Source organism: Pollachius pollachius (assembly GCF_949987615.1).
Source record: "Pollachius pollachius genome assembly, chromosome: 8".
In the NCBI taxonomy this organism is placed as follows: Eukaryota; Metazoa; Chordata; class Actinopteri; order Gadiformes; family Gadidae; genus Pollachius; species Pollachius pollachius.
Window position 1 is genome coordinate 2,466,059 of NC_136941.1, and position 18,304 is coordinate 2,484,362.

Genomic DNA, 18,304 nt, shown 5'->3' on the forward strand with positions numbered 1-18,304 from the left:
TGGACTGTAGCAAACGTTGCTCATCTATCCGTCGTACATCTAGGTGGACACGCCCACTTGTGATGTCAGAAGAGGCCGATTTTAAAAACAGCTTGTAACGGCTAATCACACTCACACCTGGCGGTATAATATGCCACCTTTTAATAAAACAAATAGTAGATTGTTAAGTCAGTGAAAGTTATGATATAATCCTGATAAACCAGATTTGTAAGTCTTGCTTAAGCAGCACTTCCTGTTTCCTGTGCAGGTTCTGGAGCTGGACGTGAGGGACGTTCGCATCGTGGAGGAAAGGAGTTCCGCCGCCGTCATGGATACGACCTCGGGAGAAGCCTCGGAAGACCCCCTCGCCGGCCACGTCCAGAGGAAGCACTTCCTGTACTTCAGGGACGAGAAGATCTTCTCCGTGCTCATGGAGATCTGTCGCACTCTAGGTCAGAGCTGACCCCCGTCACACAACCACATTGGCCTCATTCACGTTCCATCGCACTGGATCGCTGCTGTTACAACCCTCAAGGGGCCCACACACAGCCTAGACTCACACCAATCGCCAAATGCCTTTATCCGACCACTCCGTTGCCTCTCGTCTGACCCGTTCGGCAGAAGAGTTTCATTGAAACACACCGCGAAGACTACTGCCAACTACACAGTGGCGTGCACGTTCTGCACTTGAGCGAGATGCAGGCGCTAGTCTCATGGCGCTAGTACGCCCCTCCCACACACCGCACTGATTCATCGGATACTCTGATTCCATCAGTGTATCCGAAGGCTCAAATCCTCAGACCACCAACGCTCTTAGACTTTACAAGTTGAATCGGACCAGACACTGTCTGTATGGTTCCAAAAGCTTCCAACACAGCTGAATAAACGGAACCGATTTGTTCCCGAACTCGTATTATTCTCCCCAAACGTTTCAGATGGCCAACGGTTGGGCGCGTGTGTGCAGCCCTAAAGTGGTAGGGGGGTAACACAGCAGCAAGGGATCGAAATGACGCTTCATAACCAGGCACCGTTCAAGGAAACAAAGGTTTATTTCATCCCAACTGTATGAAGAACATTAACGAAATAGCTTCAGGCTGGCCAAGGCCAAAACAACAACCAGAAACATCCCCTTGACTTCCAAACAATAACCTTTTTGGAATCTCTGAACAGCGGAGAAGGCCGACTAGAAACCAACCACTGGCCACAAATACGGCCACTCTACCGCCATCCAGTGGCTGAAAGACCACACTGCAGCCAAAAACCAAAACTAACATTAATTCTGATTTATTCGCCCTTTTCTCGATCATGCTCCTCTTGTCTTTTTTAATGATCCAGATTTTTCCTGTGTGTGAATTAACCGTTCAAATTAATCCAATCAAACGCTGATTCTGATTGGTCTGCAGGTTACTACGGCAACACCTACCTGCTGGTGGACCACTTCCTGGACCTGTACCGGGAGTCGTCGGCCTACCGGAAGCAGGCGGCCATGGTGCTGAACGAGACCCTGAGGGGGGCCGCGGGCGTCGGCGTGGCGACGTGGGGTCAGGGGTCGGGCGGGGGCGGAGGCTGGGGGCTCCACGCCCCGGCGGAGGGAGGAGGGGGGGACGGGGGGGAAGGGGAGAGCATGAGGGCGGCGGTGGTGGCGGTCATAGAGGAGTACACCAGCGAAAGGAACTGGAACCTGGCCACGACCCCCCAGCGCCCAGAGGCCCCCCAGGACCGGGAGGTAAACGTGCTGCTCATCGTCACCCGCAAAGTTCAAAGGTTTTTGCAGAAAATAGCATTTTACATACAGTGAAATAAAAAAGGGGTTATCATTCTGTCACTGTGCAAATTACTGGAACCTGAATAAACAATAGATAATGGTAGCTTGCTATTCGTTGGTCCTTTGCTGCCAAATTGCATGACACAAAACTTTATGAGATCTGACTCTCATCCCTCTTGGTTTCTCTCTGCCTCTCTCTCTCTCTCTCTCTCTCTCTCTCTCTCGCTCTCTCTCTCTCTCTGTGACCCTCCCTCTGGATCATCCATCTTCATATCTCTCTCATTGTATCTCCCTCACTCGCCCTCCATTCATCTTGCTCTCTGTCTCTCTCGCCCTCTCCATTAATCAATCTCTCCCCTCTCTCTCGCTCTCTCTCTCTCTCTCTCTCTCTCTCTCTCTCTCTCTCTCTCTCTCTCTCTTTATCTCCCCCCCCCAGCTGCTCAGTCCATCCAGGCTCTCGATATCTCCCGGTGGCATCAGCAGCTCCAGCCTCCTCCATGTGGTCTCCTCCTCCCCCTCCTCCTCCTCCTCCTCCTCCTCCTCCGTCCACCAGCTCAACAGCAACATCTGGCAGCTGTGCATCCAGCTGGAGGGCGTGGCCTGCGGCGCCCTCGCCCTGGGCCCGGCCTTCCGTCCCCTGCTGATGACATCGCTGTACCCCGTGCTGGAGAAGGCGGGGGACGAGGCGCTGCTGGTCAGCCGCGCCGCGCTGGCGTGCGTCCACGGCGTCGCCGGGGCCTGCGGCTACGCGTCGCCGCGGCAACTCATCGCCGACAACTCGGACTACCTGCTCAACGACGTCTCCCTCAACCTGCACCGGCTCCAGCACGACCCGCAGGTAACCCGCTCTCTGATTGGCTAGCCCCGCCGGACGCGCAACCAATCAGCCGCTTCCAAGAACTACTCTACGAAAGACTCTCTCTCTCTTCTCTCTCTCTCTCTCTAAACTCTGTCCTCTCTCTCTCTCTCTCTCTCTCTCTCTCTCTAAACTCTGTTCTCTCTCTCTCTAAACTCTGTCCTCTTTCTCTCTCTCTCTCTTCTCTCTCTCTCTCTGTCTCTCTCTCTCTCTCTCTCTCTCTCTCTCTCTAAACTCTGTTCTCTCTCTCTCTCTCTAAACTCTGTTCTCTCTCTCTCTCTAAACTCTGTCCTCTTTCTCTCTCTCTCTCTTCTCTCTCTCTCTCTGTCTCTCTAAACTCTGTCCTCTCTCTCTCTCTCTCTCTCTCTCTCTCTCTCTCTCTCTCTCTCTCTCTCTCTCTCCCTCTGCTAGTAGTCTGGCTAGTTTGGCTCTTGACAGGCGCACCCGATGTAAGCGGGGTAACGTGTAACAGAGGTGACCCCTGCTGTGTTTCAAACGGTAGTTAGTTAAAACTAGTAGTAGGTAGTTAACCGAATCGGAGCTAGACGGAATGACGGGAGCCCGGGGCGCTTCACACGACGCTGTGGTCCGCAGGCCCCCCGGGTGCTGGCGGTGATCCTGGCCCACTCGGACCCCAGCCTGCTCCCCCTGGTGGGGGACATGGTGGGCGACGTGCTGCTGGCCCTGGACCTCTCGTACGACCACACGGCGGCGCTGTTCTGCGCCGTGCTGCACTCCCTCATGAAGGCTCTGGGTGAGGTTCCGCTCCCTGAGAGCCGGTGGGGGGGGTTCGGGGGTCGACTCCCGACGTCCACAGTCGGCGTCCTTGAGCGAGTCGTAGCCCCTACCCGCTCATTAAGGACACGCATTGGAAAATTATTATTATTGATACAAGTGTTAGACTGACACCCTAATTGTACTTAAAGTAATAGTAAAAGTAATTTTAAAATACCGAATTTTCCTAGTATTTCACAGTTGAGATAATGAGCTAATTTAAACACATACTCCTCCATTTACAAAAGCAAAACTACAGTATTCTAAGTTTATTCACACAAAGACCCCCCCTAATAATCAGCCACGCAACCATGACTAACCCCCCCCCCCCCCCCCGTAGTGAGGTGGTTCCCCCCCAGCAGGGACGTCCTGGGGAGGCCAGCGTCCGGACAGGAGCAGGGCTCGGGCCCTCGCCCGGAGGACATGACGGCTCTGGACGTCAGGCAGTTCCTCCTGGACCACAGCCGGCAGAAGGAGCTGGCCCAGGGCATCGGAGCAGAGGAGGAGGAGGAGGAGGAGCCAGGTGAAGATCTGTGTTCAGTCAACACGCTGGTGACATGTTAGGAGGAGAACCTAGTCGACACCATGTTAACATGTTAGGAGGAGGAGGACCTAGTCGACACCATGTTAACTTGTTAGGAGGAGGACCTAGTCCACACCATGTTAACATGTTAAGAGGAGGAGGACCTAGTCAACACCATGTTAACATGGTAGGAGGAGGACCTAGTCGATACCATGTAAACATGTTAGGAGGAGGACCTAGTCAACACCATGTTAACATGTTAGGATGAGGACCTAGTCGACACCATGTTAACATGTCAGGAGGAGGAGGACCTAGTCAACACCATGTTAACATGTTAGGAGGAGGACCTAGTCAACACCATGTTAACATGTTAGGAGGAGGACCTAGTCGACACCATGTTAACATGTTAGGAGGAGGAGGACCTAGTAAACACCATGTTAACATGTTAGGAGGAGGACCTAGTCGACACCATGTTAACATGTCAGGAGGAGGAGGACCTAGTCAACACCATGTCAACATGTTAGGAGGAGAACCTAGTCAAAACAATGTTAACATGTTAGGAGGAGGACCTAGTCAACACCATGTTAACATGTTAGGAGGAGGAGGACCTAGTCAACACCATGTTAACATGTTAGGAGGAAAACCTAGTCGACACCATGTTAACATGTTAAGAGGAGGACCTAGTCGACACCATGTTAACATGTTAGGAGGAGGACCTAGTCAACACCATGTTAACATGTTAGGAGGAGGACCTAGTCAACACCATGTTAACATGTTAGAAGGAGAACCTAGTCGACACCATGTTAACATGTTAGGAGGAGGAGGACCTAGTCAACACCATGTTAACATGTTAGGAGGAGCACCTAGTCAACACCATGTTAACATGTTAGGAGGAGGACCTCGTCAACACCATGTTAACATGTTAGGAGAGAACCTAGTCAACACCATGTTAATATGTTAGGAGGAGGACCTAGTCAACACCATGTTAACATGTTAGAAGGAGAACCTAGTCGACACCATGTTAACATGTCAGAGGGAGAACCTAGTCGACACCACGTTAACATGTTAGAGGGAGAACCTAGTCGACACCATGTTAACATGTTAGGAGGAGGAGGACCTAGTCAACACCATGTTAACATGTTAGGAGGAGAACCTAGTCAACACCATGTTACGATGTTAGGAGGAGGACCTAGTCAACACCATGTTAACATGTTAGAAGGAGAACCTAGTCGACACCATGTTAACATGTTAGGAGGAGGAGGACCTAGTCAACACCATGTTAACATGTTAGAAGGAGAACCTAGTCGACACCATGTTAACATGTTAGAGGGAGAACCTAGTCGACACCTTGTTAACATGTTAGGAGGAGGACCTAGTCAACACCATGTTAACATGCTAGGAGGAGAACCTAGTCGACACAATGTTAACATGTCAGGAGGAGGAGAACCTAGTCGACCCCATGTTAACATGTCAGGAGGAGAACCTAGTCGACACCATGTTAACATGTTAGGAGGAATACCTAGTCATCACTTTGTGGCTGTTGTTTTGAACAGTGGCCCCAGAAGAGGCAGAGGAAGAGGAGGGGCCGGACGTGAAGAAGGAGCTTCCTGCCCACATCGTCATCACGAAGGAAGTGATGCAACGGTGCACCCACCTGCTGTCAGACCCCAGCCTCCACATCAGACTCAAGGTACCGTGTGTGCGTGTGTGCGTGCGTGCGTGCGTGCGTGCGTGCGTGCGTGCGTGCGTGCGTGCGTGCGTGCGTGCGTGCGTGCCTGCGTGCCTGCGTGCGTGCGTGCGTGCGTGCGTGCGTGCGTGCGGGCGTGCGGGCGTGCGGGCGTGCGTGTGCGCGCGCACGCATCCTGATGCGTCTCTGCCTGCAGGTGCTGGACATCCTGGAGCTGTGCGTGTGCGTTCTGCGCGAGGCGGAGGACGAGCTGTTACCCATGGTGCACCGCTGCTGGCCAGCGCTCCTCCGCAGGCTGACTGACGACGACCCCCTCGCCGTCCTCCGGGGCTTCAAGGTGAGTCCTCTCCTCCATGACTCCCGGACCCCCGGAGCCTTCCAGGAGACCCCTACTCTGCCCCCCTGTGGTTTAGCAGAATTCGGTCTAAAGCGCCAAGTCAAGTTATTTTTTGTGCAAGATACTCTCGGTTATGTCATATATTCTACATTGCACTCCTAGGGTTAGGGTTAGCCATCCCTTCTGAGTGTTCCTTTGTTTGGAGGAGTTTTACAGTTAAGGGGTTAAGGGTTAAGGGTTGTTCCCATGAGCCCCTTGGAGACTGACCCCTTTCCACCGGGTACACCGCCACAGCTACGTCGGCTGGTGACGGCGTCACACCCCAACAATCCCTGCAGACCTGGCTCCCTTCTGATCAGGCGGTGTGTGACCCCCTGGCTTCTCCCCTCCCCCTCCGCTCCCAGGTGCTGTGTACCCTGGGCGAGGCGTGCGGCGACTTCCTCCGGGGCAGGGTGTCCAAGGAGGTGCTGCCCCGGCTGGGCGCCTCGCTGGCCCGCCAGGCTCCGGTCAGCGCGCGCGCTGGGCCCGTCTACACCCACACGCTGGCCTACAAGCTGCAGCTGGCTGTCCTGCAGGGCCTGGGATCTCTCTGTCTGAGGCTGGACCTGGGTAGGACACCACGCTGACCTGCACACAGCACGCTGACATCTGACCTCTCACCTGCACCAAGCTGACCTCTGACCTCTCTCCTGCACCGCACTGACCTCTGAGCCCTCACCTGCACCACGCTGACCTCCGACCTGCACATAGCACGCTGACCTCTGACCTCTCACCTGCACCACACTGACCTCTGACCTCTCACCCGCACCACGCTGACCACTCACCTGCACCACGTTGACCTCTGACCTCTCTCCTGCACCATAGTGACATCTGACCTGCACACACCACGCTGACCTCTCACCTGCACCACGCTGACCTCTGACCTGCACCACGCTGACCTCTGACCTGCACACACCACGCTGACCTCTAAGCTTTCAGCTGCACCAGCTGACCTCTGACCTCTCACCTGCACCAGCTGACACATGTGTTCAGACAGTATAGGCTGAGCTGGCTTTCTATTTTAGTTATTTGGTCATTTAGCGTGTGGCAGTGCTTTACAACTGAAAGTGGAAGAGGACGTTGGTGTCTTGCTGTCTCTGAGCCATGTGCACCCACTTTGCTGTGCCGTCGCTTATTGGTTGTTCCAGTTCTTGACTCATCATTGGTCTATAGAGAACAAGCGATCTCACCACAGCTTGTTAGAATTTTTTTAACATCAACGTCACAGGGGAAACAAATGAAAAAACCTGATAACCTAATTCAATGGATTTGACTTGATCTGGTAAGGCACTGTCCCTATAGTGCATTTAGGACCAACAAACAAGCCATGAAGTCTTAGCAATTGTACTTAGACCATTCAAGACAGGATTGTGTTGAGGTGACAGATCTACAGATTGAACATATCTGGCATCCAATCGTTCTTAAATGCAAGGTGACAGGCGACCAACCACCGGTCTTATGGATCTTGGACCGCTCTGACAGAGATCCTCTGTGGGCGAATTATCTGATTGGAGAATGTTTGGACCTTTTCTGGAGGAAATCCAGGCACAGCTCACCAATGGCTAACACCATCCCTGGGGAGAAGCTTAGGGGCATCATCTCTGAAGGACCATGGTCTGCAGATACAGAGTCTGGGCCTGAACACCGTGGAACATCTCTGGAGTGACCTGACGAGCTGTGCAAACCCAAGAGGGCTTGAGGCTGTGATCGTTGCCTCAACAAGAACCCAGTTAACGGTCTGAATACTGTAAATGCTATATAAAGAAACGGTCTGATATACCAAACACAGGGGACAGTGACAATCCCACGCTAATGATTGTCCTTTGTGGACAACAGGCTGCTGGTGAGGTTCTACTGCAACACCCCCATTTACCTTTGCTGTCAAGGCCAGCAGTGGAGTTAATAAGGACGAATTTGCTAGCTAAAGCTATGATCTACCCGATCACGATGAACTGAATAGATCTGGGTTGGGTGTGATTTCCTGTGAAGTTTTGCAGATGCATTGAACGTGCAATCCCAGGTCTAGTATGCTGTTCACTGAACTAGTAATCCCTGCCAAAGAGAGCAGAAACAACAAACATATTTGCTCCCTCTTGGTAACCAACTAACTAACCACCTTGATAACTACAGAAAAATATCTGAGATCTGTATAAACACACAAAACGAAGCCTCTAGCATTATTTAAGTGTCATGGTCTTGTTTGACGACCTTTACATCATTGAGGGGACAAAGGCAGCCCTAGATAAAGAACTAGTGTAGTTTGCAGCCACTGAAAACCAGCCAAACCAACCACTCTTTACCTCCTAACCTCAGCCACTATCAGAGAGCAGCATCTGTGTACAGCTCCTGCAGTGACCCGTGAAGTATTCATGACATCTCCTTTTAAGGAACATTTAGCAGGCTATCAAGATCTAATCGAATGGTGGAACCCAACAAGTATGAAACGAAGCAGCCAACGTCTGTTGGCATTAAGATGAAAAAAATAGTCAAAGAAATGTTTTCAATCATTTTATTAAATTTTGTTTACAAATCCCCAAGCATATGGCTTCACAGCTCTCATCTGTCTATTTAAATTGGTTCTGCTCCACGACCATCCCTAAGCAGTGCAGGTCCTAACCTCCATCAGGCTCCCCTCCACTCCAGGCTGGGTCATCCAGTGACAGGACGGTCCCATCAACCCATCTCCACATCCCTTCAGCGGCCTGATCCAAGCCAAAAGTAGAAGTGGTAGTTATACCTGCTAATGAAGTCCATCTCCGCTTTACTGTCCACAACCACTAGATCTGCTCCGTCGGAAACAAAGAACTCCCTGCTCTCCTTCCAGGATCCCAACACGTTGTTAATCCGGTAACATTTAAAACCAAACTCATCCGAACCACCTGGGCAGTCCTGTTCGCAAAGTAGTGCTATGTTCCGTGCAATTCATCAGCGTAAGGCGAACCTCGTCCATGTCAGTCTTGTATTTCACTGCCAACCCAAGCAGTCCAGCCAGCAGGACAACAGACAGCAGGCCCAGAACCACCACCACAGCCATCATAGGACAACAAGGAGGGCTCACAGCGTCCGGCCGCCGACTCCTTCCTGTTCCCAGAGACTTGGAGGACTCCTCTGTCCCCACAGAGTCCTCGTGTTGATCTCTGAGGCTCTCCAGGCTAGCGTAGATGTCCACTATCCTCTCCTCTCTCTCCTCTTTTGTATTTCTGACCTTGGCCATAATGTTTGGCGTTGCGTAAATCACCTCAGCCATGTTGTGGTCTAAACTGTATTCACAGAGTTGATCTTGTCGTCCCACCCGTGTGAGTGGTTGGTGTTTCTATGGGTTCTGTATGACAGCAGGTCGAGGTCTTAACACCCACTATACTCAAGCAGGAAGTCTTCTCACCGGATGAGCCGTTGCGATAACTGCAATATTGCATACCTCTGTGGTGCCAAGGCAATCGCAGGGGAGGAGAAACAACTACAATCATTTTGACTACTCCTTTCCCGGCCAAAGCTCGTATATTTGATTTAGAATAACAAAGCTCCAATCTTATTTGAACCACAGAGCCCCCCAGCACCAAGACACAGCAGGTAATTAGTTCAAATCACTAATCATGGGTTCAGCACTTCACAAGTAACAAGGCTGCAAGTATTTATTGTAGGACTTAAATGTTAAAACAAGAACAAACTATATCAAAGAGCTCTGTAGTGACCAATAATAATGAGATAGTACAAGACCAATTACATTACATTAAGAGTGAAGTGAAAGTGAAAGTGAGGAATAAAATGGATTGATCTCACCGGTTAAGGAGAGGAACTGGGCCTAGCAGGCCTGACTCCATCTTGTGTTACGAAGGAGCCATAATTAAGGAGATTTCAATACATTGGGCACTACAGGATCTGTTCATCGATGTAGATTTTTTAGTTTCCACAGTTCCTCTTGGGGCTGGAGGTGAAGATCAAGCTAAATCATTTTTATTTTGACAAATTTATTAGGCGTAGACTTTAATTTAAACAACAATATACAGCATGTTTTATGCTGAATTGACTTGGTACCATATAGTGTGATACCTACAGCACATATGATCTTGTAATGCCAACTTTCTCACTTTGACTGATTCCCGAAACTGTTAGTCGACCGAAAAAATTCAGTTTTTTTTAAATAGCTGAAATGATCAGATCTCATAGCCTGTAATCTGAGTCATTAGGTTAGTTCTGCAAACAGAGCTCAACTATTGTTGTTCCTAGGCTGTCTTATTTCTTTATTTCTTATTCTCTACAAAGTTTTGTTACCCTACTCCTTCCACAATTGGGTTAAATACCAAATTTTTTTAAACACCATAACCGTGTGTTTAAAACAAAAATTATGTTAAAATCATGCCAAAGTCATTTGGGATCCACACTGTAAACCATAGGGCCTGTTAGGAGGTTAACATACATAGTATACTATCCAAATGTGACCAAATCCAGCATCTATTTAGTGAGTCTAACTTGGATTATCTTTGCATCACTGAAACCTGGCTACATAGTAATTCTCCAATGGCTGGATTATATGTACCGGGTTACAATATCTTTAGATTAGACAGATCTGGGGGAAGGGGTGGGGGGGTAATGTTTTATGGAAAAGAACACCTTAAGTGTAATCAAATCAAATGGGCCTGTGTAAACAATATGGAACGCATAGGGCTCAATGTCATTCTTTCTGAACAAATATCAGTGACACTGGTAGGGATTTATTGGCCACCATCAACGTCTAATGAGTTTTATGAAATCTGCAGGATGTGCTTAAAGAATGTAGCATGAAGTCAGAAATTATTTTAATAGGGGATTTTAACATTAACTGACTTGATAAAAATGACTTGCAAACAATCAAAAGCGTTAACTAGTAAATTTGATTTATCCCAGTTAATCCCAGTTAACCAATACGTCAAGAACATGCATAGATCTGATTTTTAGTAATAAATGTCAAAATGACAGAATTCAGAAAACATATAATATGCTTACAGGTCTATCAGACCACAACCTTATTATTTTCTCTAGAACACTGTCAAAGCATAGAAATACTTTTCCATCCAGACAAAAACCTGAGAAACTGAGAATACCAAAGGGTGAGATTGAACATTTTAAACTTGCCCTAAACAACATCAACTGGGATCCCCATCTTACAAATGAGGATGTCAATGAAAACTGCAAGGTACTTATGGATGTTATTCAAGAAACTATGGGATAGTTTATGAAGAAAATTAAAACTAAACCTACGAAAAATATTCACTTACCCTGGTTCAATGACACCATATAGTCATTAATGAAACAACGAGATCATGCTCTCAAGACCTAATTTAAAACTAACACTGGGATAGACAGACAGATCTTTACCTCCTTGCGTAATAAGGTCATTAAAGCACTTATTGCAAAAGCATTATAAGTATAATAAACAGTGCTAGAGGGAACACAAAAAGAAATCTGGACAAACATTAAAAAGCTGACATCAAATAGTACCATATGCAGGGAAATTAAAGAGTTGAAGCTGCCTGACAGGGTAATCAATGATCCTAGGGACATTGCAACAGCTCTAAATGACTATTTTGTTGACTGTGAAAAGTATGAAGCAAAACTCAGGTCATGAAGTACATCAACTAACTCCAATGCCCCTTAACACTGAAGCCCCAATTTTTGATATCCATGCAGTATCTCAATGTCAAGTTGACAAGGTAATCTGCGGTCTTAAAAGTACCAGAGCCAAAAATACATTTGACATGGATTCATCATTTCTTAAAACTCACAAACTTTCTTTAATTGCTCCGCTAACAAACATTATCAATGATTCCATAAACGTAGGTGTGTTTCCAGACTCCTGGAAAGATTATATTATTACACCAATCCTTAAGTCTGGAAACCCTACACTGACTTGTAACTATAGACTGATCAGTATAATCCCGTCAATATCAAAGATAGCGGAGAAACTGGTTGCAGAACAACTCATATCATCTAAACATAAGTCCATATCGGTTAAATGACCTCCAATTTGGCTTCTGAAAATACCACTCCACAGAGACAGCTGTCTGCTACTCCTTGGAGACCATAAAATCCAAGCTTGATACAGGTGGGGTTGTTGGAGCTGTGTTCCTTGATCTGAGTAAGCCGTTTGACAAAGTCAGCCACAAGTTATTAATTACCAAGTTGACTCATTTTAATTTCTCTCAGAAATCCCTAAAATGGATGGAATCATATCTGTCCTCAAGACTTCAATGTGTTAAGGCCGATTCATACCTCCGGACCAAACGTTGTCTCCGGGACTACGCTTCATACCTCCGTCCGGTTTCAGCGTTGTCATGGGTGTGACGCAATACATCCTCTAGAGGGCAGTGACTGTTGTGTCACAAATTAAAGGCATCGACAATCGCAAACATGGCATCTGTAGAGGAGATGGTTTTGCTTTGTGTCATCCGAAATCGGCAAAAAAAAGGTGCCAAAAGTGTAGGCCTAGGTGGCGGTGGCACGTGACACCACTCACCAACCCGCAGATTATTTCCTCAAAATGTTGCGCCATTTTTAAATGACCAGTTACAACTCATTGCCAAAGCAGGGGAACAATAAAATAAAAAGGTCAGGTATATAGTATAATATAAGTATAAAACGTTAAATACAATATATATACATATCAGATATTATACTACTATTTTCACGAATGGGCTGACTTCGGACTCTATACTGCCGCCTCGATTTCCTCGACTCTGGATTCTTAAGCTCAGAGGCGACGGACCCATTGACGGATGAAACACCTCCGGGACCGGACGAAACGGTCCGTATCCGTATTTACCGTAGGGTGTGAATGGGCCTTTAGAGTTCAAAACATGAAATCTATGCCTTGTGAGAATAACCTAGGAGTACCCCAAGGTTCAATTCTAGGACCTCTATTATTTAGCTTATTCATAAATTACTTGGCAAGTTACTGTCCACCAACAGTGACCTGCCAACTATATGCGGATGATGCTGTACTATATGTTCACACTAAAGACAAAGCGCAAGCTGCAAAAGAACTTACAGCTGTAATGAGTAATGTGTGCAACCGGCTAGAGAGCTCTCACCTGCACTTAAATGTGTGGAAGACTGTTGCTATGTATTTCTCAAAAAGAGTAAGTAAGTCTGACACAGACCCTAATACTTTTGTAGAAGAAAAAAAGCTTGAAACAGTTCAAGAGTTTATAAACTTAGGTGTGATCTTGGACTCACAACTGAGTTTCAAACGGCACACAAAAAAACTCAACAAAATGAAATTCAACTTTTCCAACTTTAGATATATAAGAAACAATCTTACTTTTGAAGCAGCTAGGCTATACTTTGATGCAGTTATCATGTCTCACATGACCTACTGCATAACAAGTTTGGCTTCAGCTTGTAAGACGACTATAAAGTCCCTAGATTCAACATATAAACAAGCTATAAAAGTTTTAGATAGAAAACCTAAAATGTATCACTGTCAGATTTTAAAGAAACATATGGAAAAAACTATGAAATACACTGACCCTATTTTAGTTTTGGTGGTTTTTGGTTTTATTCATGGTTTAGCTCCACCTCCTTTACAGAAATATATCAAAAGGAATACAGCACAACCAGAGAAGGCTCCAGAGGTAATTGCACAGTTCCCTTTAGGAGAAGTGCCTTTGGCCAGGCAATTTTTTCCAATAGAGCAACGAATACCTGGAACTCCATACCAAGTGCAATACGCAAACTACCAACTCTCACCTCATTTTCCAAACATCTAAAAAAATGGCTTCTGGAAAATGTGGTCACTAGCTGGGATAATTTATAATTTGTCCATTGACGCTGATCTGTTAACTCTCTATTATGTATATTATTATGTTTTACTCAGTGTGTCTCTGTTTTACTGTATAATATGATTTGTTTTATTTCGCTTTATTTTTAATTTATTTAGGGACCATCTTCCAGTCAGGGACTAAGGATGGAAATTAGCCTACGCTATAATCCTGTATATTTATTTATTTTTATTTTTTTAAATGTTCACAATATATTTTGTCCCTTTGTTAAAATAAATCTCATCTCAAATAATTTATAGATTTTTAAATATCCAACTTTTAAAACCTTACATTTTATAATGGAAGTCAATGAGAGGTCGGCAAATTCTCGTCCGCCCATTCTCTTACACTTCAACTACTGGTTAATTTCTAACCATTAAACTTTGTTCAAACATTTACCAAATCACACTTCAAATATATCTAAACAACTATATCATTTTCTTTGTTTCAGAATCAACAGTTTAATTTTAAACCCGCTTCATATATTTTCAGTTGGCCTCATTGACTTCTCTGACACTTCAACTTCTTCAGACTTAGCGACTTGGTCCATTGGTGTCTGTTCATAGCCGTACTTCTGGCATCTAGTGAGCAGATAACAGAACAGCAGACTTGTGTTCTGCTATCATGGTGCGTTTTATTATCCATCCGTCTCAGAGGTCCGAGGACGTTGCCTAGCGACACGGATGAACCCTTTTCCTCGGACAGCAAACTTGCTTGCTCGGATGAACTCAGAGGAGGCCGAGCAAGGATTCCGAGACATAATTCAAGATGGCTGCGCCCAGTGTGACTTGAAGTATGAAATGTTTTCATTGTGGATCTCTTTGGTGGTTTAAAATGCCATTTCAATCACTCGTATTACTGCAATACCTTACTGCGTCCGTATCTCTGCCTATAGCCTACTTATTTTGGAGTGCCTGGTACTCTGCCAATGCTATCGCGACAACAGCTTTCCGGTTGGCGTCCCATGTGTTTCTCCAACGACCAAGCGAAACATAATTAAACGCTTGAAGTGTGGGCGTGACGTCACATCCGAGGTCTGAGTCGGTTCGCAGAGAATACTAAAACGCACCATGAGGCTCGTGGTTCTGCTCCCACAGCCTGACTTTCCATGCTGTACAAGTCCGCCCCCATGTGGTCAAACAAGACTTTGTAATTTCTAAAGAAACTGCAAGCTGCGTTTTGTGTTCTTGAATGTACAGTGTGGCCAGACGGGATTCCCAAGAGCAAACTAAGCCCCTTAAAGATAATTGATACATTTCCCTCTCTGGGTCCTGCTCCTACATTTAGCAGCCATCATCCTGGAGAGAGAAGCAGAGGGCCTCTGGGATCGAACCCGGACCATTTGGACACCCTAACCACTAGACTAGCCCCGCCCCCATACACACAAATATATTAATACACACGTCATTATTCCTCTGTGTTTCAGGTGAGGCTGACTTGGATGCTGTCTGTGATGCCTGCCTTCCCTACCTGAGCTGTAGACAACCAATCAGCCTTCAGGAGGCGTGTCTAAGGTAGCAGCGCTACAGTCAACAGATTCACTCTACCCAGATCATTCTTCACAGATTCCCTCCACACACACACACACACACACACACACACACACACACACACACACACACACACACACACACACACACACACACACACACACACACACTTCATAAAATAGTGAATCTCATGGCCCTGCATGTGATTCACTTCTGCAAGTAATTCGGACAAATATTTGGGTCGATAAATGTCGGATTCAAGCGAAATGAGCACGATGGGTGAAACATGAATCCATGAAATCCTACGGAGACCCTGACACCAGGTGGCGTCTGGGCGTGCTGCTGACTCCTCCCCTTCCTCCTCCTCCAGCGTGTTCCGTCACCTGATCCAGGCGGACCCGGACGCCTTCTGGCTGACGCTGAGCCAGCTGCACACTGCCCTCCCCCACGCCTCGCCCCCTGCCCACCTCCAGCCCCTCCCGCCGGGCGGGGCGCCCTCCCCCCGGGACCGGTACACACACAACCTGGACCGGCTGCTGAGGGACGCCTTCGGGGCCCCTGGCTCCCAGAGGCCCGGGTCTCTGGGATGATGGGCAGGTGGACGACCAATCAGATGAGGCCTGATGTGCTGGGCTGTTCCGTCAGGTCGTCGCGTGACCGACCGGTCCAACTGGTGCGGTGGAACTGCTGCTGTGGTTCCATAGACACACCAGCGACCTGCTGCTCTGAAGACACTTGCTCAAGGACACGACGTCATTAATCGCAATAAAGAGAAAAATATGAATTTAAAATGAGTATCCAACCTCACTTGTGATCCGATACCTGGATATCAATGATGTGTTACCATGTTTATACTCCGTGATATCCTAATTTACTGAGGAGCTAGCTCAATAGATTTGTGCCTCTGTTTGAGGAGAACAAACACAGGACAGTAAAACATTAGATCTTAATGTTTTAGGATTTGTTGTTCATAAGCATACGAGGCAGTGTTACAATAAGCCAGATCTGAGTAAAGGAAGGGAATAGAGCGAGTAACGAGTGTCCTGGGTGCTCTTTATATAGTCACCACTCACTAGTCACCGGCTGGCGTGCGTTTGCAAATGCAGCCTTGTGCGTCATTGCGGTAAAGCTATATCTTGGTTCCACGAGGTAGTCGCTGCTCTATGTACTGATGCAACAGCAGTTCAGCAGTTCAACAGTTCAACAGTTCAGAGGTGTGGAGATCCCCCCGTTTCTGGCTTCACAGAAGCAGAGGACCTCTGGGATTGAACCCGGACCCTTTGGATACCCGACCTACTGGACTAGCGCCCCCCCCAACCCTACAATTGATAAGAGTGAGATATTATCTATTTGATATTAACAATTAAAAAAAGAAAAAAGATTGACATAATAAAAAAGTTACAACCAAACATTGCAATTATACTGGATTGGGATTATAGAAATCTTTCTTTGTCAGCCCAACGCAAATAAAAGATCAGTTTCTGTTTAAAGACAACAAGTTCGGACAGAATCCCTTTTCTGCTCATTAAGTAAGTTATGCAAAAATAATGCAAAATCAAAAAATTCAAACTCAGTTACCTTCAAAAGGCAAAATGTATAACAGAGAATCTAGAGAGAAGTGATCAATAATGTATATAGATCTATCTCACTGGTTGAGGAGATGAGCTGGGCCTAGCAGGCCTGACTCTATGCTGGAGCTGGTGGATGGTTGAGGAACAGAGGTTACAAGAACCAGAACCGTCACAGTCAGTTCTTGCCGCAGGAACAAAAGAGACAGGACCCAAAAGCAGACGAGTTCTCGGGGAGATTTAACAAAAAAGCTTTTAACTAAGAACTAAAACCTCAGTTACATGAACTGGCATAGCAGGGACTAATCACAAGAGATCAACAAGGAGAAAGACGAATACAACAAACCGATAAGGGAACAAAGGAAGTGAACTGGTCATACAGGGAGAGACTGATGGGGGAATGATGTGCAGGTGGAGGACCGAAGAGGAAGCTCAGGAGTCACAACTTTTCTCTGTTTTGGGACCTCAGTGGTGGAACGAGCTCCCTACCGATGTCAGGACCGCAGAGTCGCTCACCAGCTTCCGCAAAAGACTCAAAACTCACCTGTTCAGAGTTCATCTCGACTCTGCATAGAAACCAATGCACAGCCACCATTGAATGTTGTACGTCCTGGCACTTGTACATTGTACTTATTCAAGGTACTTAATTGTGTAGCATCTACAGTAGCTGCTATCGCTGCTTTACACAGGGAATGGGTTAGCCTAGCGATTATAATACTTGCACTTGGTTCTATGAACGTCTTTACTGTACCGACAGCGATATATTGTTTCACTTCTTATGACAAATGTACTTATTGTAACAAATGCACTTATTGTAAGTCGCTTTGGATAAAAGCGTCTGCTAAATGCCCTAAATGTAAATGTAAATGAGAGGGGAAGGAAGTGGCAGGATCTGTGAGTGCGGGGAAAAGGACCAGGACATCTGGTGAACAGATGGCGAATGGAAACCTAATAACATAAATAACAGAGCAGATGATGACAAGCAGGGCCTTGAGATGACGGGTGCCTGCTAGCAGAACCAATGGACTTTACAATGGACCCGAGGGCTCTGAGGTCCATGGACCTTATGTCAGTCAAACAATGACATTTGTTTATGTCACTCTACAAAAATCGTCTTTTTTTTCATGCCTCTCAGGATGTAGTCAGTTTGTTCCGTAATTTGTTTCCTCCATTTGATAACCACGTGTTGGAGCTGGCCGCAAAGTGTTAAGAAGGAGGCAACACTTAAGGAGATAACATGAAGACACTTGCTCAAGGACACAATGTAATTTATTCCAATAAAGATGAAATGTGAAAATAAAATTAGTATTAGTCTCTCCAACATCGGTTGTGATCAGACACCTGGATATCGATCATGTGTTACCATGTTTATACACTGATATCTTAATTTACTTAGAAATGAGTAGGAACTTGTTTCTGTTGGAAGAGAACAAACACAGCACCTTAAAATATTTATTTTCGATGGATAAAAAGAATAAGATGATTTCAAA

At 46.6% G+C, this 18,304-nt stretch overlaps 1 protein-coding gene and 1 pseudogene across 2 annotated transcripts in view; one reads left to right on the forward strand and one right to left on the reverse strand.

Moving 5' to 3' along the window:
• The window catches only part of tti1 (TELO2 interacting protein 1), a 22,219-nt gene extending 5,753 nt beyond the window's left edge, over positions 1-16,466 (forward strand). Inside the window, exons 5-14 of the mRNA XM_079740859.1 lie at positions 248-431; positions 1,383-1,705; positions 2,181-2,582; positions 3,195-3,354; positions 3,715-3,897; positions 5,451-5,587; positions 5,781-5,921; positions 6,326-6,530; positions 15,183-15,270; positions 15,617-16,466. Of these exons, the coding sequence (XP_079596985.1) occupies positions 248-431; positions 1,383-1,705; positions 2,181-2,582; positions 3,195-3,354; positions 3,715-3,897; positions 5,451-5,587; positions 5,781-5,921; positions 6,326-6,530; positions 15,183-15,270; positions 15,617-15,836 (2,043 nt within the window). The 3' untranslated portion in view covers positions 15,837-16,466. The remainder of the gene's footprint in view (positions 1-247; positions 432-1,382; positions 1,706-2,180; positions 2,583-3,194; positions 3,355-3,714; positions 3,898-5,450; positions 5,588-5,780; positions 5,922-6,325; positions 6,531-15,182; positions 15,271-15,616) is intronic.
• On the reverse strand, positions 8,500-9,259 carry LOC307078855 (C-type lectin domain family 4 member A-like; annotated as a pseudogene). The gene has a single exon. The product of its transcript is annotated as a C-type lectin domain family 4 member A-like (transcript).
• Positions 16,467-18,304: the final 1,838 nt, after the last annotated feature.